The sequence below is a fragment of the Tympanuchus pallidicinctus genome, unplaced genomic scaffold (assembly GCF_026119805.1).
Source record: "Tympanuchus pallidicinctus isolate F22 unplaced genomic scaffold, pur_lepc_1.0 scaffold1, whole genome shotgun sequence".
Lineage (NCBI taxonomy): Eukaryota > Metazoa > Chordata > Aves > Galliformes > Phasianidae > Tympanuchus > Tympanuchus pallidicinctus.
In genome coordinates this window covers 37,618,588-37,642,467 of record NW_026294618.1, presented here as the reverse complement: position 1 = coordinate 37,642,467, position 23,880 = coordinate 37,618,588, and the positions used below count along the sequence as shown (strand labels likewise).

The window sequence follows — 23,880 nt, the reverse complement described above, 5'->3', positions numbered from 1 at the left end:
TTTTTTTTTATTTTTATTTTTTTTGCATACATACTTGAAAATAAAACTGACACCATTGTGTTAACCACTTGCTATTGTAGAGATACTGTTAAGCTCTGCAAATATAGGATATTTTTACAGTGAAGCAATGAAATATGAACACACTAATGATTACTGATCATACTCTAAGAACTTCTAAAGATAATTTGTTTTGTAAGATTAAATAGACATAATAAAGCCCATATTCAAGTAGAAAACATCTACTTTCAGGAAAATCAAAGGATTGCTCTAATAGTGTGCTTAACTATGTTGCAATAGCAAGGCAAAATAACCTCAGTTGTAGCACCATACTGATTCAGCGTTGTTGCTTGCTGTACTCACCAAAATCATGCAGTAGTCCATATGAATTCAGTCTGACTCTGTGCACTTGCAAGGATTTCTAGTGTAACAATTTTAAAAAAGCAAAATTCTGTTTGTGAAACAGAAGTAATAAGAATGACAAGCAACAATCTGTAGATCCAGCCCTTGATGAGATCCACAACAAGGAAAAGGAATGGTATTAGACCTACAAAATAATGATCAAAGACTGTAGTACACTTAGAAGATTTTCTTTTATTTTAAATATACAGAATACAGTAATTTATTAGGCTTATTTAGAGCACTATTATTTACATAATTCAGTGTTTATGCTTTGGGGAGAATTCCAGTGCTCAATAGATAAGAGTCAGTGAGCTGCTTGTTTACCATGTCAGAGTTCAGAGAGATTAATTTCACATAAATGATGGATGTCCTTGAAGTGGTTACAGTTACCTGAAGCTTCACACAGTAGGTGTCTCCTGACTGCTGTTAAACTGTGTTTAAGATTCTGAGCATAGTTATAGGTAATCAGAAGAAAGCTTAACAACAACATCAAATTAAAAATATACTGAAAAGCATCAGTGGTTAAACCTCTACATTTTTCAGATGCACCTCAGGGTGATGAGATTATTCAAAGGGAACAAAGAAATAGTTTGGTAGAATCTCTGTTATAAATGTCATGGGCCAAAATATACAATCACTAATAAATAAAAAATAGTTTTTTACAAGATTTCCTTTAACATGGCATCTTAAAATGTGCCTGAAGGTAAGAATGGTTTTCATAATTTTATTAAAAACCAGTTTTCCATGGTTATCATTTCTTACACATGAATTTATGCATTATATATAGTATATAAAACACATAAAATATTAAGTTTTCTGTACAAGCAACATCATTAGTTGAAAACATGAAGAAAGGATTCATATCACATCCCATACAATGCTACATGTGTACTCTCCAATATACAAGAAAGGGACTTGATCTTGTCTTGATCTTGCACTAAAACAACAAATGTGGTCCCATGTTTCTACATACAGAACTTGCTGTCTTTCTTGAGACACAGTCCTGAGTACACCAATCAGTGATCCCGTGTTAAGATGACTGATTCCCAAAGTGGATTTGAATCAGGACAGGCAGCTTGAAGGGTTTTCTCCTAATTCCTATCAATATATTTTAATGTTCAAGTTCATACCATATTATCAAAGTGTTCGACTATGGCACCCTGTACCATTTCGCCAGTTTGCAGAAAGACAGAATGGAAATACAGCTCATAACTCTCAGGCATTTATCTCAGTGAATGTAACATTATCAACATTATTGCGACCATTGTTTATTGACAGTGTGCTTGCTTCTTCAATAAAACATTTTAGATTTCAGCAGCATTACAATTTGGCAAATAACAAGTTTCTGAATTACCCTTGTTACGGTTTTGAACCTCTGGCACATTTTAGACACCCACTCACCTATTTAAATAATATTTTAAAGCAAAATTAATGTTTGATAAAAATAACAGTTGTTTTGTAAATGTGGAAAAATAGTCTACAAAAAATAAGTATAAAAGTGATACCAGATTTATGAATATGTATCATATATAAACAAGTCCAGATGACTAATCTGTGTATTAGAAATGACCCTTGGTAGGCTGTGTCACAACAGTACATCACATTTTTCACAGTTTACAATAATACAGTTGGATTCACTATGTGATGACACCTTATATAAGAAAAATAGTATTTTACAAACTATACATTTGGCATCTATTTTTAGATTTTTTTTTTTTCTCTGTTTCTTTTTCAGTTCCTTTTTTCTTTTTTTCTTTTTTCTTTTCTTACAAAATAGTGCAAAATTACAGTGCGGTAGTAGAAGATTTGCAAATCCTAATAAAAAGTCATTATATTTAACTGCTTTTTTCATTCAGTGGAAACAGTTGGCACATTAGGATTTTGTGTAGATGGAAAATCTTCTCACTTTATTGTCTTCAATTTCTTCTTTGTATCTTTAAAACATTAACTTGCAGCAAGGAAGTTAACTTTCCATATTTTTAACTCTTGTCTAACATATGCATTACAAAAGAAAATAGAAAAGGAAAATTTAGAGTTTAGGGTTAAATTATTTGCTAAACAGCATTTATGAGACTGGCTTTTTATACCACACTATAAAGAAAAGAATTGATTGGAGTATTTTTATCTGGTGACTACTGAAGTCGTTAGTTACATATAGCAAATTTATCCCAATTTCATATATGTGAGCATTGTTTTATGGTATATCTTTCAAATTTTGCAATCATGCATGTCCCTATATATCAATCCAAAATGGTATCAAGTCAAGGGGATAAGATTTCTTCAAAGCCTATTTTCCATTGGAGTAATTCATATAAAGACTAAGCAACAATTGCTTTTTCTGCCAATTTGCAATGATTAGATTATTTTCTTATTAAGTATTTACTTAGGAATGTTAATGAAGAGTTCTTCCAGGTATGAATACTTCATTTGTCCAGACAGGCACAGTGCTTCAAAAAAAGCCAATGTTCTTGAGGACAGCAGAGACTTCTGTGCAATCATAAGCAGGCATGGTGCTGGCTGCAGGACTAAGAGCATCCTGGGCCATCCTGTCTGCGTGCTGAGAAATGCACAAAGATGTCAAATGAGTATCATTTTAGTTCTTTGGCTCCTTGACTGAAAGTAGGAATGAGAAACCCTACTGAGATAACAGTATCATCTGCTAGAGTTTTCAAATAACTGCCTGCATCAACCTACTCATAATTTAGGCTATTAACCTGGAGGTGAAAGTCTGTTTGCTACACGACCAAATCTCTGAACTATTCACTGCACAGAAACTCTTGGTTCCAGTTAATTGCATGGAGAATATAATGACATAAAAGATTCTCAATTAATTACCTTTCTGATAGAGTAATTAATGGACTTTTTCCAGTATTGAAACCAGGATGATGTCTCTAGACTTCATTATTTCTTATGAGTTTATGGTTTTATTATCTGTATCACTTACAGTATTTGTGGCATGAATTAAAATTACTATTGCATGTTTTATTACATCAACTTATTGGCACTTCTGTAATATTAATGAACATATCTAACCAGTATGACTGTTGCTCTGAAGGTAGTCTACAGCACTAGAAGTAATTATTCAAATATTAAAAGGGAACCATTCATGAATAAGAAGTTTTTATTCCAGCCATTCCACTCTACACTCAATCCTGTATTACCATATGGGAATCTTCCAAACCAGCTGCTAACTCCAGAGGGAGGTTTCCTTAAGCAAGGAGTGAAAGTTAAAGCTGAAACATCTATTCTGTATGAATTATACCAATTGAAGTCTAACACTTAAAAATTGTGTATGTTAGGAAAAAAATATAAAAAACACAAAAAAACCTGAAACCACAATGGAATTGTTAGCCAGTATTAATTAGAAAGCCCATCAACTGTCAGATAATCACCTAGATTCTCTTTTTTGTAGCATACTGGTTTGCACTAAGGAAGCACCTGAATATTTGACTAACTGACTTTGACTAACTGAAAATTAACTGTTTGATTTAAATAGATCAGAATCTTCCCTCTCAGCCTCCACAGACACACTGATGCCCTCTGTCTCTCCTAAACAGTGGACACCTTGTTACCAGTTTGCACACATGGCTGTTCACTCACAGAGTCCCATCTAGTCTGAACAAAATGTTTTCCTCCAAGAGGAAAATCGTGTATGGCTTATACTGATCCTTCTAGGACACTCAGTCTGAGTTAACTGGATGCAGACATGATCAGATTTTTTGCTTTCTTCCTAGGGCAATTGTCTAAATGCTATCTCATCTCAGCTCTGTTTCTCACACTCAAGTGCACTCACAGCAGAAGGAGGGGTGCTCTGCTGAGTAGATGGCATGAGGCAGTGGTGGCACGTGCTGTTTTCTGAATCAGAAGAGTGGGGACTAAGTTGAATGAATTAACACTAAGCCAAAATTAGTCCAAAGAGTATTCAGCTTGGAGTAGCAAGACTAATCACGGGGTAGACACATGGATTCAATAAGGAGCATAGAAGTTGGCCTCTGCTATACACTGTGATTTTTTGCACAACTCCCAAAGCCAGTAACAATATAATGTTAAAAGCTCCGGTGCATTAAGCCAGTTATGATGCTCTTAAATTTAAGCATGTGCTCAAGTCTCCAGTCCATATGCATGTGCTTAAAGTCCTTCCTGAACTAGGTCAAAAAAAGCATTGTCGCATAAAAAAAGGATTTATTTCAAAATTGAAAGAAAAAAAAAAAAAAAAAAACGATGAAAAGATGATAAGAATGAAATTCTTCATGTTGGACAAGAAATATGACTAGCTTACTGACAGACTTCATCCTTCCACCCCAAATGTTATCTTTTATATAATATGAGACAGAATACAATACCAACAGGAGTGACATTCTTGAATAATCAGCAACAGTTATTGGTTATTTAACTGATGCTTGTCTGATTAGAAATGGGAGAAAATTATATGGCATGTTTTCTATATTCAGGTTGATAAACAAACACGAGTAGCTAGAACCAGTAACTGGATGTTTTTCATGCTCAGCAGTGCTCACAGGCAGCATTCAGTCTGTATGAACTTTGCAACTCTGTATTTTGCTGCTCTCTTTGTCCATCTTTCATTTTACTTGATATGTTTCCTAAAAGACAAATATGTTGATGGTTATTTCTTGGTCAATCTGTGGGCAAACTTGGATATCAAAAGGCATTCAAAGAAATTCACAACCAGGATTTTCTAAGGAAGGAAGATCTCCTGTTGAGCAGGAGCTTCTATGGTCATTGAGTGTTGGTAAAATTAAAACAAATGTCTATTTTAGGAAGATCTGCTGCCAGTTCATCTGATGCCTGTTCACATTCAGTGGGATAGGAATGTATTTGCTATTAGTATTTTTTCTGTTTTATGTCTTATTTTCCACACTGACAAGGACAATAATGTTCATAGCTCATTGTATGACAGAGCACCTAAAAACATCCAAAAGAAAGCATTATAAAATACTCTCTGTCTTTAAACAAGTAACTTGTGACAAGTAAACAAGTAATTGTGCCACTGGATTACTGTGGGCTGGCAAATACACTAACTGAAGTAAAATTGTTGAGAAAACACTAAGAATTGGTTCAATTTCTCATCTTTCATTTCTCCTTAGTTGTATAATTACCTTCTTTTGCCAGCAGTATCAAGGCATAAATAATACCTTCTTTTCATAGAACAGACAGAATCTTTAAGGTCATCATCTAGTGCCAACCCTCTGCTATAGACAGAGACACCTCCCTCTAGATCAGGTTGCTCACAGCTCCATCCAGCCTGGCCTTGAATGCTTCCAGGGAAGGGGCATTCACAGCCTCACTGGGCAACCTGTTCCAGTGTCTCATCATCCTCACAGTAAAGAATTTCTTCCTAATATCTAGCCTAAATCTACGCTCTTCCAGTTTAGAGCCATTTCCCCTCATCCTGTTGCTACATGTCCTTTTAAAAAAATCCCTCCCCAGCTTTCCTGCAGGCCCTCTTCAGGTACTGGAAGGCCACTGTAAGATCTCCTTGGAGCATCTCTTCTCAAGGCTGAAGAACCCCAGCTCTCTTAGCCTGTCCCTTTAGGGGAGGTGCTTTAGACTTCTGATCAGCATCTTTGTGGCCCTCTTCTGGACCTGCTCCAACAGCTCAGTGTCCTTATTGTACTGGGGGCACCAGAACTGGATGCAGTGCTCCATGTGGCCTATTTTAACTAATTCAATATAATTTTCCCTTCCCTAATCACTTGTTTTTCCCCATTCTACTTCATAGTGACTTACAATTTGAACGTATAATGCTAATTATTCAGGTAGGATTGCTCACTGAAGAAGCACAGGCTAAGACCAATGTCTAATGTTATAGAGACTGGAATAAATCTTCCATGAACTAGGAACTTAGGAATACGTATCTAGGCAGACTGTCATTCTGCATGCATGAAGTCTGTATGATTTACATTTATCGCCTCACACCATTTACCACCTAGGCTGCACATGATGCTACAACTTCTCTGTGTGTCTTTTTGCATTCAGGACTGCTTAAATCTTGGTGATACCTGTAGATCCCCCTAAAATCTTCATAAAATGGCTGGATCGTTTACATACAGTCAACATGCTTCAGGAATGTCTCTGTAGTATTTTAGCCTTGTCTATAGCTTAGGATTTAATCATGATTCTTTGTCACTTCTATATAAAATAGATTTCTCTCTTGTCTTATTAATCTTTGAAACAATTTGATCAGTGCATCCTGAAGGCAACATATACAAACTTGAGTGGAGTTTCTATGAAGTACTCTGTTCCCATTTCCAGCAAAAAGCTTTCACATACTCTAGAACTCAGCTCAAGATTTGCCAGACTGAATGGATCCAGTGCTCACAAAGGTCAACATTATTTACAATATTAACACTTTGCATATATTTCCAAACTTTCCAGTGTATACATCTGCCCTGGTTTCAGCAGGGATAATTTTCTTTCTAACAGTACAGTGCTGTGGTTTGGATCTAAGATGAGAATAATGTCTTAGTTGTAGCTGAGCATTTCTTGCACCGAATCAAAGACATTTCAACTTCTCATGCTTCTGGTTGCCATATGCCATATTAATGGTGTTACAATAAGAATCACCCAAACTAATGAAGAATGAATTCTGATGATTCTGAAATTCTGATTCTTTAGTTGATGATGAGTAGTTCTTATAATAAGTCAAGCACTCTTCAACTGCTTGTGGTGTCCTGAGAGCAAGTAGGCAGGTGTCTCAAGAAGCTGGGATGGGACAGAATCAGAAGAGCTTATCCAAACTGTACAAAGGTGTTCCATACTGCATGGTGTTCCATACCGCATGACACTGTGATGAACAATAAAACTGGGGGAGTTGGCTGAGAGTGGCACTGGGCTTAGGGACTGCTTGGGTGTTGGTTGGCAAATGGTGAGCAATCACTTTGTGCATCACTTGTTCTGTATATTCTTTTATTGTTTTTATTTTATCTTCCTTTTCTGTCATGTTAAACTGTATGTATCTCAACCCATGAGTTTCAGCTTTTATTCTGATTGTCTCTCCCATCTCACTTGGAGGGGAATGAGGGAACAACTGTGTGGTGGTTATCTGTCTGCTAGGTTAAACCACAATACCAATAGATTTTCATAGTAACAAGTAACATTTTTAGTCATTTCTTTACTGTGCTCACTATTTAATTAAGTAAGAGCTGAGATGCTGAATCTTCAAGCTAAGGAATCGTTCTCATCTGAATAAGGCCTTGTAACACCCAGTACAACTCCTGCTGTCTGGTGTGAGGAATGAAGTAAGGGACTGTGGATGTTCACAAAAGGGTGAATATACTTCTAGTGAGGTTAGTGCAAAAAAAAACAAAAAAAAAAAAAACAAAAAAAAAAAACTGAATTCCATCATCAAGGAGATCAGGTTACCTAGCCACATCAACAGCATTTTCAGCAGCTGAGAACTTCACAATCCTCCTGAAAACTAAAGGTATGAAGAAATAGAAAGGTTTTGTTCGTGTAGCCACTTGCCTTCAAAATGACATGAATGCAATTCACATTACATACATGTAATACACTTTGTTTGCTGAAGACTGTATTTCCTTCTATTGCATTAATTTGTAAGGTAAAATCATCTTGTTTCCTTCTGGAATGCTGGTGAATCTGGAAGGCTCACATATATTGTAAATAAGCTTTTAAAGACAGCAATAAACAAAATAAATAAACAGCTTTTGAAGCCATAGGGAGGAACACAAGTTTTTCTGTAACATTTCCAAAGGAGTTTCTCAGTTTATAAGTTTAACTATATTTCCCTTACAGCCTTCCATGTTTGTATTCCAGTCTGAGTTAAAAGAAGTATCTCACAGATCACATTTTTTTGCTAAATTTTATCATTGCATATCCCTTAATCTCTTCATCAGAGTTGTTGTCTTCAGGTTTAATGTTACATGTTCGATCAATTATGTTGCTTGAATAAAATCTTCTACATCACATAAGCTGGAGTTTTTCACTAACTTTTATAATTTTTTCATCTTTTGATTTTTTTTAATAGTTTCTTTTACCGTGCCTTACTTTAGTAGCAGAATGTATATTTGTTCACAGTAAATGAAAATGCACCTTCATCTTTCAACATTTTTACACCTCATTTCATTTTACTTATGGATAGTCTTAAAAGTTTAAAGTCAATATTCACCTGTTAACTATTGGAATAATGTACTAGTCTACTGTGTGATGTTTACCAGTGAATTCATAACTTTTAACATTTCAATTTCTTTTATAACCCTTTCTCTAGCTTAAAGAAAAGAGTGAACATATCTAGTGTAGTTTTAAACATATCGAAAAAACAGACATATGATTCTGCAGCTGACTGCAACTCATTAGTAAGAGAAATCTGTAATATTTTGGCATGAAAAAAACTGATTGGCTTTCAGTTGCTACCAAAATACATCTGTATGTCCATGTCATTAAACAAACCTTGTACATATGACAATACATAGCAATCCGGTATTTAAGTATGAGCTGATGAAAAAAAAAAAGATACAGTGATAAGATCAAATAACAGACATTTGAGACAGACATATTTTAAACAATCATGACAATCATCACATTTTTGTATTTACTGTCAGAGCAATTCAATACGTAAGAATTTCCCTTTGAAAGCATCTATTGTTCTTGAGATTGCTTTTGTTTATACCTATCACATAAAATAGTTTCAAAAACCAAAACTCATTAGCTTAATGAGTTGAATGGTTGAATACTTCAGCATGATAACTTATTTACTGATTTTCAGCATATATCTTTCAGAAAAGAAACTTGCCACTCAGCAAGTCAGCCATCTACCGATAAAGTTCAACAGACCTTTATAGAAGTGGAGACAAACACCACAATTATAAAAAGGATTATGAGAGACATGTCTAGAATTTCTCAGCAAGCTATTTCTAAACAATCACTATTACCAGCTGAATTCAGTGCATCAGGCTGATTCAGTCAAATACCTAAATTAAAATCTGTTTACTTCTGCATCAATATAATACCAATTACAGCCCTGGTTCACATAAACTGTACTTGAGACACAAAAATGCTCTACATTTAAATTCACTGAAAAGTTGGATGAATCGGGGATTTGGTCACTAAGATAGTTTATTTTCTCAATATCTTGCTTCTCTATTCTTCAGAAGGTAAGAACTGACGTATTGCTAAGGTAACTCTGGAAGTTGTTTATTGGGAAACCTGTTTTTTTTTAAACAAAGACTGTCTGCTACTGTGATTCTTTTTTAAAAACTGTATTTCTAGATTCTGCACCCTTAAAAAGGGGTGCAGTTTATCACAATGAAATAATTATAGATACCGTTTCTGTTTCTTTCTTTTTTTTTTTTTTTTAATTAAATACACGTATTTCAGAACACTGGAGCAAATTATCCTTTTAAAATTCTCTATGGCATTTAAGAGTTGTGTTCTCATTTTGCAAATAGATTAAACAGCAAATAAAAAAGAAAAACAAAAAAGAAAAAAGAAAAAGAAAAAGAAAAAGAAAAAGAAAAAGAAAAAGAAAAAGAAAAAGAAAAAAGAAAAAAGGAAGGAGAAAAAAGAAAAAAGAAAAAAATAGTTTAAAATGTCAATTTATGTGTAAGACTGAGACATACTCCACAGAAAATGTGAAAAATCTTGTTTAAAAGTTATAGTAAACAATCATATGTTCTTCAGTGCACATGATTAGTATGAACATTATAATTTAAAACTGAGTATTGATGACTGCTGCTCATAATTCTTAAAATCTCTTACAAAATATAAATAGGATAGCCAAGAGAGGATGGCTGATAAACCTTGACGTAAGGTTCTGTGAGGTTCATCCTTCTTCTTTCCTTATTCCTTTACTCTCCACTTAGACTAAAGATCCATTAGCTTCTTCAAAAAAGTGCATACATACACACACACACAAATTAGTTCCAAAACCATTTTTCTAAATTTCCAATCGACTTGTATTCCTGGTGTCTTTTCACGTGATCACAAGCAAGACATGCATGCGATTCCCAGAATTTAGGAAGATGCACTGAGAAATCCTTCTTCCAGTTGAAGTAACTAAGGTACATCTTGTTATTTTTGTCAAGCATCAGAAGATATTCTGCCAGATCTCTTGGGGATAGAAAATCTTCCACATGGATAAAAGAGTCTGCTGGAATGTAATTCTCGTAGTTTTCTCTGGAAGGGCCCAGTACGACTGGCACTGATCCAGCCAGAAGAGCATTGTAAAGTTTCTCAGTAATGTAATCTTTGTGGATTGAATTTTCAAACGAAAGATAGAATTTGCAACTGGAGATAGTTGGAATTAAGTTTTTATCGTTGACGTAGTCTCCAAAGGCTTGGCCGTAGGTATGGATTTCAATGTATTTGCTAAGCTCATTGTAATACTTGACTCGAGCATGCTCAGGGTTCCAATTACTTACAACCCAACAAACCAAGTTTTCTTTGCTTGGCACTTCATATGTAAAGGAGCCTGTACCGACCATCATGGAGCCATAAGGCACCTGAATATCTGAATCACGCCGGTAAGTCAGGGTTAGGTTAAAGAGGTGTTCAATGCCACTCTTTTGTGGAGTATGAGTTGGAGACTCCAAGTTCATCCAAATCCATTTCTGGAATGGTGGCCTGGCTTGCTGAGGTAAATTAGTCAGATCCCAGTTAATGTCCCTGTGATGAATGAGAACTGCGTGGGACTTGTTATATAATGAGCGGTCAATAGTCAGATGGCACCCGTGGATGTTGAACATCACTTGGCAAGATGTTAGATCGAATGTCTGGCCAAACGGCCAAAGCCAAACCAAAATAATAGTTTCATTAAAATTATCAGTTTTGGAAGAAAAGAAGCTCTTCATTTTCAAAACTGAACTGGCTGATTCCACAGGAGTAGAGATCCAACTGCTTGTTGGTTTAATATAAATTAGTATAAATGCCATGAAACAACCAAGAACAATGAAGACGATCAAAAATGGCCGGAAAATTCCTTTAGATGTTGATGTCATAATTTGTTCTGAGGAAAAAGAGAGGAAGACAAAGAGAGCAAATAACATCAGGTTCTTCAAATACATATATATCTATCTCCTCTTAAAGCAATCAGACATAGAATCATAGAATCATAGAATCGCTCAGATTGGAAAAGACCTTAAAGATCATCAAGTCCAACCACAACCTAGCCAAACTACCCTAACAACCCAGACATCAGACATCAAAATGGACAAACATCAATATTTCTGTTCTGTAACTTCAGAAACTTTTAAGTAAAAAAGGGATGCCCTATCCCTGTAAGTGCTCATACTCATGCTGGATAGTGCTTTGAACAACATGATGTAGTCTAGTGGAAGGTGTCCCTGTTCACAGCAGAGGGCTTGGAAGATGATTTTTAAAGGTTCCAACTCAAATCATTCTATGATTCTCTGAATTTATTATTCTATAAGTGTATGAGTTCTTGCGCAGCATTCATGGAAAAGTTTTAGATAATGCCATATTCATATTTATCTTCTTCACGTGAGAAGCTAACATATAAATTGAAAGTAGAGTTTTAAGATATGTCATGCTTGATATAAATCACATATCTTAAGTGTTTTTACGTAGAACTTAGGCCAAGAGTTTCAGATGCACAAAATTATACTTTGATTCTTTCCTTGTGTATGGGTAAAAGCTAATATGCTGCAGTTTTGGTCTGTATATATTTGTGTGCATATGGAGGATATAGCTTTAGAGGAATGAAATAAGTTGGTACTGGAACTTCATTTCTGGGATTAACAAGACTGTTAAAAAACTAGCTTGTGAGTGATGAGTATATGGAGATGAACATTCTTACTTTTTCCTTGTGAGTCCTAAAACAGATAGGGAAGGAAAGCAGTAATACAGGTTCTCAGCTCTCCTGTTCTCGTAATCAGCCTTATAAAGAAAAATGAACAATAAAGTATCCTAATCATTTAACTATGTTTTTATGCCACAGTCCTTTGTTAAACTTTAAGAAAAGTACAGATACGCTGTTCTTTGTGAGGCGCCTTTTCTTTCTCTATAGGGAAAAAAGAGTAGAGTGAGAAGTTCATACAGATTCCTTTGTCCTTTCTCTGATTGTTTCTTCCTGAGAGAACTGATAAATCTCTTTACAACACTTGTCTTCCGTATGGTTCTTGTGAAACCTGGCAGAGTTAGAGATTGCTTATGGCTAACCTCTACTCCTGAATGTAGCCCTAGAACACAAAAGTGTTCTAAAAATAAAATAGTTACCCATGTGAAAAATGCTGTGACTTAAAAAGGAAAAAGGAATAGAAGTTAGTTACCAAGAAGAAGTGTACTGTATTTGTTGGCATACTGTAAAAGATTGAATTGTGCATTTCAGTTTGTCTGGCTTTCTTTTCCTGCATATTTCTCAGTGCTTTCAAGTTTTGTTATCTTTCCTAGTTAGCTGCACCAAAAATAAATAATTAAATAAATAAATTATATATATGTATATATGCATATATATATACATAAAACTTCCACTCCTAAAATATGTATATAAAATATATACTCTAAATAAAAAAAGGTCTAAAAAAAAAAAATCACTGACAGAAAGCAGAATTTCTCTTAAGTCAGTTCATCTCATTTAACGTGTGAGATAAATAATTACATTCAGCACAAAGACACAATAGAATGTGATTCAGAGGTCCATTAATGCAAGTACGTGTACTGCTTTGTGAGTGTAAGAGCTGATGTGTGAGTGTAGCAACACAGTACAACAAAATGTATTTTCACATTCATTATTGAGGAAAGGGACGGAAAGGGGAGTTCTACACTAGTATTATATCTTAATCTATAATATATAGATTATATTATATATATATATATATATATTATATATAGATATATATAATATATAATATCTATAATGTGCCACGCTTTCTTCCTTATTTTGGAAAGTCAGATAGTCTTAATTCTGGTTGTATGTATTGTGGTGGGTTAACCTTGGCTGACTGCCACTTGCTCTTGGGCCCCAGGTGCTTTCTCACTCTCTCTCCTCAGCAGGACAGGGCCAGGGGAGGGGGTGGCAGGAATTAAGATGGAAAGACTCATTGAGGTAAGGGCAGGAAGATCACTTACCAGTTACTGTCATGGGCTGACTCACTTAGGGGAAAATGAATGTAATTTATTGCCAATTAAAATAGATGTGGATAATAAGAAACAACAAAAATTCAAACACTTGTACCCCTCAGCCCCTTCTCTTAGGCTATTTTCACTCTTTCATTCCCACTTCTGCCTTCCCTCTAAGCAGTGCAGGAGAGCTGGGTAACAGAGGGTTGTGTTCAGTTCATAACAGCTCTTGTGTCACTCCTTCCTCCTCACACTTTCTGCTTATTCCAGCATACGCCATCTCCACTGCTGGACCCAGCCATGCCCTGCAGTGGGGCTGTGGGAGCTGGCTGGAACCAGCTGTATGTGGCATACAGCAGCCTTGACTTTTCTGCACAGTGGAACTGCCATCAACTGGACATAGGCACCCAGTACAGTCATTTAAAATATTGGAGTTGAGTATGCCTGTCATCTCAATCCCCTTCTTATGGATAGAGTTTAGCAAGACCTCTATGCTTTCAGCAAAGCCATATTGAAAGGAGAAGAGGGGAAGTACTGTTGTGTCCTTGACTTTTCCATTTAGTCTCATCAGTTCAAGTTCAGTTTGTGGTTCTGCAGATACATCACACAGGCTCTTCTTCAGATTATGCTGATTTTTGCTGGAAATACATCTACAGAGAAGTTTTTGACCTGACCCATGAGAACAGAAGATTGTTTTCCTGCTTTTCTATGAACAAAATTGGAGCATGTTCTCTAAGGAGTAAGGGATTTGGGTCAAACAGCTCAAAGAGATGAAACTTGAGATAAAAACAAGGGGCTGAACCAATCTTCATAAGGCCATTCTTACTTTCTCTTCTATTGAAACTAACATGCGGAATAGGTTTATCTTTTCACTTAAGAGTTGACTTAAGTTCTGTGAGTTGAGTTCAAGAATAGGTTGAGGAAGGTGTCTATTCACAGAAACTGACGATTTTCTGAATACTAAAATTGCTGGGAAATCAGAAAAGTACCTTAATCTTCTGTCTTGTTCTGTAGTCACCCCCCAATTAAAAGCTCTTTGATGCTCTCTGGCAGGGGTTATTTTAAACTAAACTCATCTCCTAAGTAATGAAAAACCCTGCATAAATGCATGACAGTTCCTGCTTTGTAGGAAATAGTCAAATATTATTTATTCTGTTCTCTGCATGAAATTAGGTGTACACTGTGTGGTATTTGTGTCTTTGAATAGTAGTGACAGTGTGAGGATAAACTACTTCTGTATCCACAAGGCTGATATTAGTATCTCACAACATTAAACGAGTTTACTTATTCTGTCTTCTCTAAATGTTTCCTCACGTTGCATTGGTGCCCCCTGTACTCAAATGTCCCCTACTGATCTGAGTTCATGGTTCTCAGTTTTTACCTTTCACCAAAAGAGTAGCTCATGGCCAGGATACTACTGTTAATTTTTCATCTTTTGGGTTCAGAAAACTATTATTATGCAGACTCACACATCCATTAGGAGATACATAGGTGCTGTTGGCATGCTTCACTTTGAAGCTACTTCTAATGGGATGCTGCAAAAGTTTTGTAAAAGTAAGACACATTACAACCTGGAATGAGAGGTTGGCAAGGAAGCAGAAGAGAGAATACTTCTAGCAGTATTATTTGCATATGCCTAAAGGAGCTGACAAGATTTTGATGTGACTGCAGCAATGACTTTTGAAATGTAAACATGGAGTAGCAGTCACTTTTCAGAGTGAAGTACTGACCTTTGTCCTCTGTAAAGCAGATGAGGAAAAAACAGACTGCCTTCATGGCTTTTGAGGCTCTTTGTCCTAAACACAGACAGCAGCACAGTGAAGGCATGTGGCAAACACTTGTTAAAAAATTGCATTTTCTTGAGAAGTAGTTTGTCTGTAATGCTAGGATACATAGGCTGATTCTGTTTAATTTGCCCACTAAAATTTGTGGAAGATATTTTTTTCACAATGTTCTTCAAAATGCATCTTTCAATTTAACATTTTCTTCTTCCCTTTTGTGCTCAAGGTAGCTGCTGATCTCTTGCTGTGCTTCTTTCTCTCTATAAAGGTGACAGACAATATGTGGAGACATTCATTGCAATACATCCAGCCAAGTAACCTTAGCTCACCCTTCCTCTTTTATGGCTTGCTTTCCACCACAGAAGCACACGCTTCCTTTTTCCAGATCCCCTCCCCCATCAATTTCTGTCATGGCAGCCTCTGAAAAGGAAACTTGTCAAAGAAATGTGTTTACTGAGACTATTGCCAAATGAAAGAATTCAGTATCTTTGATAGTTTCATTATAAACTACATTTCCAAGTGTTGTGGTATAGCAAGAATTTTCTAGGTGCCTTTTTCCTATTTGAAAGCATAGTAGTGCAAGACTATTTTCCTCAGCAGAAAACTTAGCAAGGCTTCCTTTTAAGTGCAGACTTTGGCATTCCATCACCAAGCAACTCCATGTAGTAGCAACAAAACCACAGGGATAATGGGCAGGGTACTAGGAGCATTAACCCTGAGTACACCAGGCAAGGCTTACAAAATATTCTATGAATGCATAATGTTCACAAAGAAATAAAATGCAATTTTATAAAACCTATTTCATGGGTCCTTTACAATGATGACTTCTTAATTATTCCAGGAAAGGATAGGCATAATGTTTTATTTCTGATTATGCTAACTAAAGCAGAGAGAAGAAAGGTAGCATTTCTGGTCAGTTATGCCAGTGCCTGTTTTCCTGGCATACCTTTACATCACCCTCACTGGTATACCCCCAAAGTTTTGCCAGTAGCCCAAAATATGTGCCTACTTGCAGAGGTGTAACTGTCATTACTAGTCTAATGCTGAGATATTCCAAAGGATTAGTGGCACAGTCCTATGATTTTTCAATCCAAAACAGCTGGCCACTGTGTCCATGAAAAAAACACTGACTGTCAGCACAGGCAGCCGCTGCAAATCTCCTAGATGAGCTAAAATGACATTCTGGAGGATTTGGAGGTGTGCAGGATTGAATTATTTCCAAGAGTGCAAAGAGATACTAAGGACAGTATTTTAAAATTAAGCTGGAACAAAGGGACACTGAAATCATGGGCACTGATTAATGAATAAAGACAACTTGTTACTTCTCTTGCCTTACTTAGAATTCTGAAATATTCAGGGCTAATTCTTATCAGCACCCTGTCTCGGGAGAGCTCAAGAATAAATACTTTAAAAACTCAAGGTATCCTCGGAGGATCACTCTGGGGATCAGACTGGGCATCTCTGGCACAGGAGATTTATTGAAAGTGAGAAGCAGAAGGACACTGGGGCAAACAGAGGTGACAGAGGCCCTTCTAGCAGGAGATAGTATCTATGGAGATACTCTGGAAATATTAAAAGGACACTGAATTCAGTGTGAACTGATAAGGATCACACACAGGCAAACACTCCTTTGAAATTGCTGAACCTGTCCTCTGGCATATTGTACCAGTCCCAGCCACTGCATATCTACATTTATGCAAGGAGCAGTGTCCTCTTAGATCACACTTCCAGATAGCTGGAATTTTTCAGCTGCAGTATAAAATGAAAACTTAATGCCTTAGGATAGCGTGAGTGTAATTTCTTATCTCCAGGTGCCCCAAGCTTCTTTTGGTTCAGTTCTCTGAGACTGAAGAATGCTTCTTTTTGATGGAATTAACTCTTACTGTTCCCAGTTATACTTCCTTTTTATCAACTGGAATGGTAGATATTTTTCCCTGCTACCTAAACATGGGCTTGCTACCATGCCTTTCCATGCCTGTCCTGCAGATTCTTGAAAACTGCCTAATATGAAAAGACACAGCTGAGCTGCATATAGTTAAATACTTTTAGGCTGACAGTTGAATGAACTGCTAATCTCAGGCTGTGTATTTTTATTCTATTGTCTGCAGCATTCTTTTTCTTCCCCTCTCCACCTACTTCACCTACTTTGTTTTCAAGTTATTTGTTCAGTTCCTTAGATTCCAGTTCCGTGTTTGCACAATGTAGAATGGTTCTGTACAGCACTGGCATTTTTTGTTATGAACAGCTTAAAAAAATTATCTCAGAGCTTAATTAAGATGGACTAGTTTAGGGATGGTGCTGAAGCTGCCACTGTAAAATGTAAAGAACAGGTTAGACATACATCCTTCAGTAATGAGATTTGACTCTGCCCTCAGGTTTTGGGGCTGGGCTAGATGACCTCCCTTGATTCCTTTCAGCTCAGTGATGATACTAAACACAGATGGTTGTAAAATGTACCGAATGAAAACACAGTCTGGTAACCTACAACTGCAGAAAATTGCTGCATAAATTGAGTTAAAAATCTTCCATCTTAAAAATTTTCTTGAAGGCAATGGAAGAACAGTACTTCACATAATGAAAAAGTACGAGAAACTGAAAAATTCTGTGGACAAGAAAAATTATTTCCTGTCTTCAAAGTTAAAACATAAACATTCCTGTCAGTTTCTGGCTGGGTACTGCTGCTATTTTGCAAATCTGTGAGTCTTTATATCTCATCCCCTTTGGCCGTGGTGAGAAATAGCCAACTCTCAGCTCCACTCTCTAAGTTGCTGTGCAATGCACATTGTGCTGCAATGGTTCTGCAGCCTCCAGCCTTCCTTTGGTTGTCATCCATCTTCTCCTCCTCCCGGCAGCACTCATGTGCTGTCAATCCCCAGCTGCTGAAGCACCAGTTCAGTGGTTCCTTTCTGCAATCTGATTGCACAGCAGAAGGCATCAGCCAGCTGTGCACGGTCTCTTAATAACAGAGAAGAGTAGATATAGCACTGCTGTCCATACTGGCATACTGGAGTGACTTTCCTTCAATCCCCTTCTGCCTCAAAAAAAAAAAAAAAAAAAAAGAATTACATGAAAATCCTATCTGTGGGAAATATTTTTTCAGCCAAATACAATATTAGCATCAGAACTCCGCTTCACACTGTATCACTTTCTACTCATGAACCCTAAGGTCTGACTATATTGGTTCCATCACTGGCACAACTGGAAAATTTGCTCATGCAAAGCTTTACTAAAATTCAGCAGCATCATCAGACTTGATAACATGCAGAGATAGGTCCACATTGACACGTCCACATCAAAGCTAGTTTACAACTTATAATGTTCTCTGAAGGTAGTGGTGGCTTTCTGTACTGTGCTGAGCATGGAAAAGAATGTTCTTTACTTTATCCACCTCTCCAGGAAAGCACCTTGTCTTTCTGAAGATAAAACTCATCCTAGCTATAGAGCACTATCCAGTCTTCTTTCAAAAGCACTGAAAATGCTCTGGATCAAATGAAGCTGTACAAAGAAAAGCAGATCCTGAAGTGCAAAAGGTGGTTTCTTTCCATTTTCTTTTGGGTTAGCAAACTGCTGTTCTCTCTGACTATGTCAGAACTGAGGAAAGAGCTGTTCAGTAGCTTTGTGGCTGGCTGGCTTGTAAAACTGCACACAACTGAAATACATAGAACATATCTAAACAGGCTATGCATTTCTGATGGCCACCAGCCTGCCAGGAAGCCCTAGTGAATTCCCAGTAGCTATGAAAATGGTATGAGTTAAACTAGAGATGGGGCACAAAGTAGCAAAAGAAGAATCTTAGGTTTTGCTGTGCATGTATGCTAAACTCCACATCCTAGCATCACAATTACTTCTAGTTGATTTCCTAGTATATATTTCCCTACTACAATGGAATGAAATATAAATATTTTTGTTGGCAAAGCAGATAAAGCAGAGTCAGTAAAGGGTGGAAGACACATGCTTAAAACAGTGAACACTTATTAGGAGACATTACTTCTGTGGCAGAGAGGCTTATGGAGCTCTAAGCAACAGCAGTTTGTGTAGATATGATTAGAGGCTGTGTGCAGCACTCACACTGTTAAATCTTGCTGCATAGGCAAGCTTGAATATTTTAATTGGGATTTAATGCTGCTCTTTTTGTAGATACAGCTGCATTGATCTGGAGGATTCTGCCATTGGCAGAACTCTTGAGACAGTTCTGAGTCTAGAAAGAAAGCCTGAGAACCCTCTAAAGCATCGCATAAAATCCTCATAATTTGGTCTCTTCTTAACAATTCAGTTCTCTGTCTGCCTAGCACATTTTTCTTCAGAAACTGATCATACCTCTGGGTTTGGGATCTGTACTGATGTGCCTGCTTTTTGTTTTTTTGGGGGGGATGTAAGTCAACGGTCTTGCTTTAATTTACAAACCTAAATTGCTATAGATGCTGCTTGCCAGACAGACAGAGACTACTCTAAAGAGTAAAGTGAGAAACTGAAGAGCTCACATTCACTGTAAACAGCTCTGTGATTGAAAGGGAGAATGATATTTACTTGGACAGTCAAAAGGAAAATGGAACAAAGAACTGTTGATTACTAGGCCTTTTTTTTCCCCTCTTTTTTAATATGGCCATATTCTTTGCAAGTAAGACTTCTTTTTGCCCTTCAAAGTGTGAAAGAACAGCTATTCTTTTAGAAATCCATCCAACCAAAGTGACTATCCTGAACAAAGAAGTAACCAAGTGTTGGTCAACAGGCCTCACAGTGGCTAAGGGTCCGTATCGAAGTTCTGCACCTTGAGCTGAATCCCACACTGCTCTTGTTTTCTTAAAAGAGAATGCATCACTCAAAGCTTCTGGTGAAAGTCTATGTATATAAAATACAAATCCTTCATATCTTAAGATTATGAGTGCCCAAAATCACTGCTTATTTTCCATCTGGAAAAAATGCACTTCAGCTAAGTGAGAACTTGTAAGTGCAAATACCTTAGCACAAAATTGATGGACAATTGGAAAACCAGAAGAATAACAAATATCATTGTCCCTTGCACACCAACAGCTACGTTTTCAAGGTGACTTGTATTGGTTAAGTATTAACTATTTTAAAGAAAGAGCCTGGTAGGTGTAAGATGGAAGGTAATAATAAAAATAGGACTTAAATAAAGCAGTTTGCTGTAGCAAACAAGATACTAAGTTGCTATGAACAATTAAAACAACAATAACAATTAAAAAAATTTAAAAAGGAAACTTTAAAAAAAGAAAGAATCCAAGTGACTTCCTACTCATCTAGAGAAGGAAAGAGGAAGATCCACAAATTAAATAAAAAGTTGTTCATAATAAGTTTAAAAGTACTTTAAGAACATTCATAAATGTGCACACACACATAAACAGAAATAAAAATTCAATCTTGCAGAATCTAAACAGCAAAACACTAAACAGCAAGAATGAAAACATATTTTAAATATAATTATTTTAGATAGTATATATTGGAAAATGATTGATACAGTATATACTGCAAAACCAGCAAAAATAACAACACCAGACCTCTCAAACCTCTCATTCCTCTGAGAAAACAAAACCTCAGTTGAGAGAAACCAGTGGTTAATTTCTTCGAGCGTGCCTTTGTGTGCACAACAAAAGGAAGAGCAGCGAGCTGGAACTACTAGTCTAACAAGCTGAGAAATACAAAGCTTAACAAAAAGTCACCGAAAAGACAATCTATATAGGAAAAATAAGTAATCCTCCAGTAAAGAAATGACAAATACATAAGATGAATGAGTTGAAGGAATTACAGACTGGAAAAAATCCTACAGCAGTTACCAACACCTACATGTTCTAAGATGTTTTCTTGTTACTACTTATTGTCCAGGTGAACAGATGGACTGATGCCTCTGAGAGCAACTCTCAAGCTTAGAATATAGAAAGGAAGAATATTCTGTACTCTCTGTTGACAGTAAATTGTTACAAAACAGACTGATAGTTTGTACAGAACTCGTGTTTAATTTGGAAAGACTCAAGAAACTTGCAGTGGAACTTGCTATTTCCTTGCTTATTTTCTTCCTTCTATGCTGTTAAAAAATCAAGTATCTGCAGCATAAGTTAAAGCAGTCCATTCTGATGTTCAGTTACTGAATTTTACTGTCATACAATATTCTATTGTTACTAGAGCAAAAATTCCATAATGAATTCATGTCCTTTTTACCACTACAGTAGCGAGTTAATATTAAATTATTTACTATACCTTGAAAATAGAATTTGCTAGGCAATCTTTTTACCATCTTAAGGTTTTTAGCCCACACTTTCTCTCTGCTATAACCCTGCTGTACATATTAGAAAGAAGCATTTAAGCAGGGGAAGGAAAAAGTTCTCAGTTGTTTCTGATACATGAGGAAACCTTCATATAGCCATCTTGCTCAGAGAGCAGCTTTTTAAAGAAACTTAACTGTGATATTTTGGAGGATATGCAAGGAGAATGAAAGAAGTAATGGAAAAAATGGAAAAAGAAAAAAAAAAGGAGCTAGGTACGAGGACAGCAGTGCTCTGCTTAATTCTGTATTCCTCTGCCTTGAGATTGCTGGTGTAAAGAAAAATGATGGCAAGCAGTTGTCTTTACAAACAATGTGTGGCTCCCTGCAGTTAGCACAGTTTAGCAAGGGTGAATAAGACTAATTTGATGACAAGGATGATAAGCAGGACCTAACCCCATGCTTGGTTAGCCTATTCCCAGTCCTAAGGAGCCCCAGACCAGAAACAGGCACTACTAATAGTGCTCAAGGGAAACACTGGTATCTGACTTTGATACTGCAACCCTGAATGCCTCTGCTCATTTTTTTTCTCAACGCTAGTCATGCTTTAACTCCCCCTGGCTCTCTGCCTTTCAGCCTTCTGTGCACTCAGCAGACTGGTGCCAGCACATGCCCAGGAGGGGCCCATTCTTCATTGGGATATGGACACTCACATCGATAAAACAGCAATTTTCCTAGCTCTCAGCCCTACAAAGGACTTCTTGGCTGCACCTACAGCAGCAGACTCCATCTCAAATGCAGTGGTAGCATCTGCTCTTGCTTCTCTGTTTCTAAAGGAACAGGGTGAAGTCCCTTTATACAGCATTTGGAGCTACAACCTTGGATGAGGGATACAAATCCTACTTAAGTCTAAAGTGATATGGACCTAGATATTTCACTTGCCTTAAAAATTTACTAGCTCCTCAATGGCAGTGGCAGTTGATTTTAAAATATGTGAAAAGCTTTACGATTAGGTGGAAAGAATCCTTTCCTCCCTGTTGTTGCCCTAGCTGCTAATCCAGACACTACTCTTTTCCCTTGACCTCTTTCTGTCTCTTGCCTATTGACTCCCTAATGATTTGTGCCCAGGGCGCATCTGCAGCAGTAGAGCGTGGAGTCTGCCTGCTCCTTCCATGTGCAGTTGCAGTTTCATAATGAGGGACACTGTGGGAGGGGGTGGCAGAGATTATTTGAATCTCCTCTTTTGGAAAGATCACGAAAAAAAGACTGTATTCTGAATCATTGGTTTTGCCATTCTCCTCTGGCTAGGCTTAAAAGGTGTAATACCCTAATTTCTTTGTAAGGAAAGGAGTTATCACTCTGAGAACAAGGGAAGATTCCCAGCTGTAAAACCCAAGGAGGAGAACCCACTCCTGAAGAGGACTAGATGTGCCTTATTGAGTGATGGAGGAAGGCTCATCTGAATCCTGTTCTGGGCAGCCTCTTCCATTGCTTGTCCTGTGTGTCTCCATACTTTGAGGCCTAGGTAAATTCATTCAGTTAGTGGACATCCTAGACACCCTAAGGAAACTTTTGGTTCCTATCCTGAGGCTGACAGTTAACAGCCAGACCTGCTAATGCTGATTTTGAGTGCAGTACAGGCTTTGGTCTGTCAGGTCAGATGCAGGCTAGACATCAAACAAAACAAAGATTAAATTACCAAGAAGTGTCCCTCCCAGCCAAATTAAATGGAAGTAAATAGGATTCTTATACTGTAATCTTTCATGAGGGAGGGAAATCAAAAGCAGTGAAAATGGTATTAGGAAATATTGGTATTACTGCCCAGCATACGAACAGGATGAAGGACCGTACAGTTCTGCCACAACAATTAGAGCCTGCTGGTGCCCTAACAAGCATCTCCCATAGGACAGAGGACAAGGAGAACCTCCTGACTCATCAATACTTCAGTTCAGTTAACTGAAATTAAATTTGGGTTAACCTACAAATTAATTGCTTTCTATCTCATCTTCTATAGTTTGAAATGTGATACTTCTCCTTCTTCAGTAAAGTACTTTAAAATCTGCAGATTAAAAGCAAAAACAGCACTGCTTCTGAGATACCTTAAATATTCTTAAGAGCTTTTATTAACATTAGACATTCTAATAAACATTCTAGTCACACCACAGTTGGAAAACTATTACTGAAACTGCTTTAGTGGGAGTAAAGGAGGGATGAAAATGAAGTCCAAGTAAGACAAAGTGGTTAACATAATACCATAAAGTTTTTATGGTATGTGACAAAGATGATTTTAATTTACATCAAAACAGTTGCATCCGTGGGATAGAATATTTTCCTTCAAACAAATGTCACATGAAACTAGTCATAGCACATTAATTCAGATCAGATACCAGTGGCATAGATCATTGTTTCCGAGCTCTACAGCTCTATATT

At 36.8% G+C, this 23,880-nt stretch overlaps 1 protein-coding gene across 3 annotated transcripts in view; it reads right to left on the bottom strand.

Annotated features, from left to right (window-relative positions):
* Positions 1-571: 571 nt before the first annotated feature.
* Positions 572-23,880, bottom strand: part of FUT9 (fucosyltransferase 9) — a 38,502-nt gene continuing 15,193 nt past the window's right edge. For all 3 annotated transcript variants that reach the window (XM_052688172.1, XM_052688331.1, XM_052688253.1), the window contains one exon: positions 572-11,380. In XM_052688172.1, coding sequence (XP_052544132.1) covers positions 10,293-11,372 — 1,080 coding nt within the window. In that variant the 5' untranslated portion in view covers positions 11,373-11,380 and the 3' untranslated portion in view covers positions 572-10,292. The remainder of the gene's footprint in view (positions 11,381-23,880) is intronic.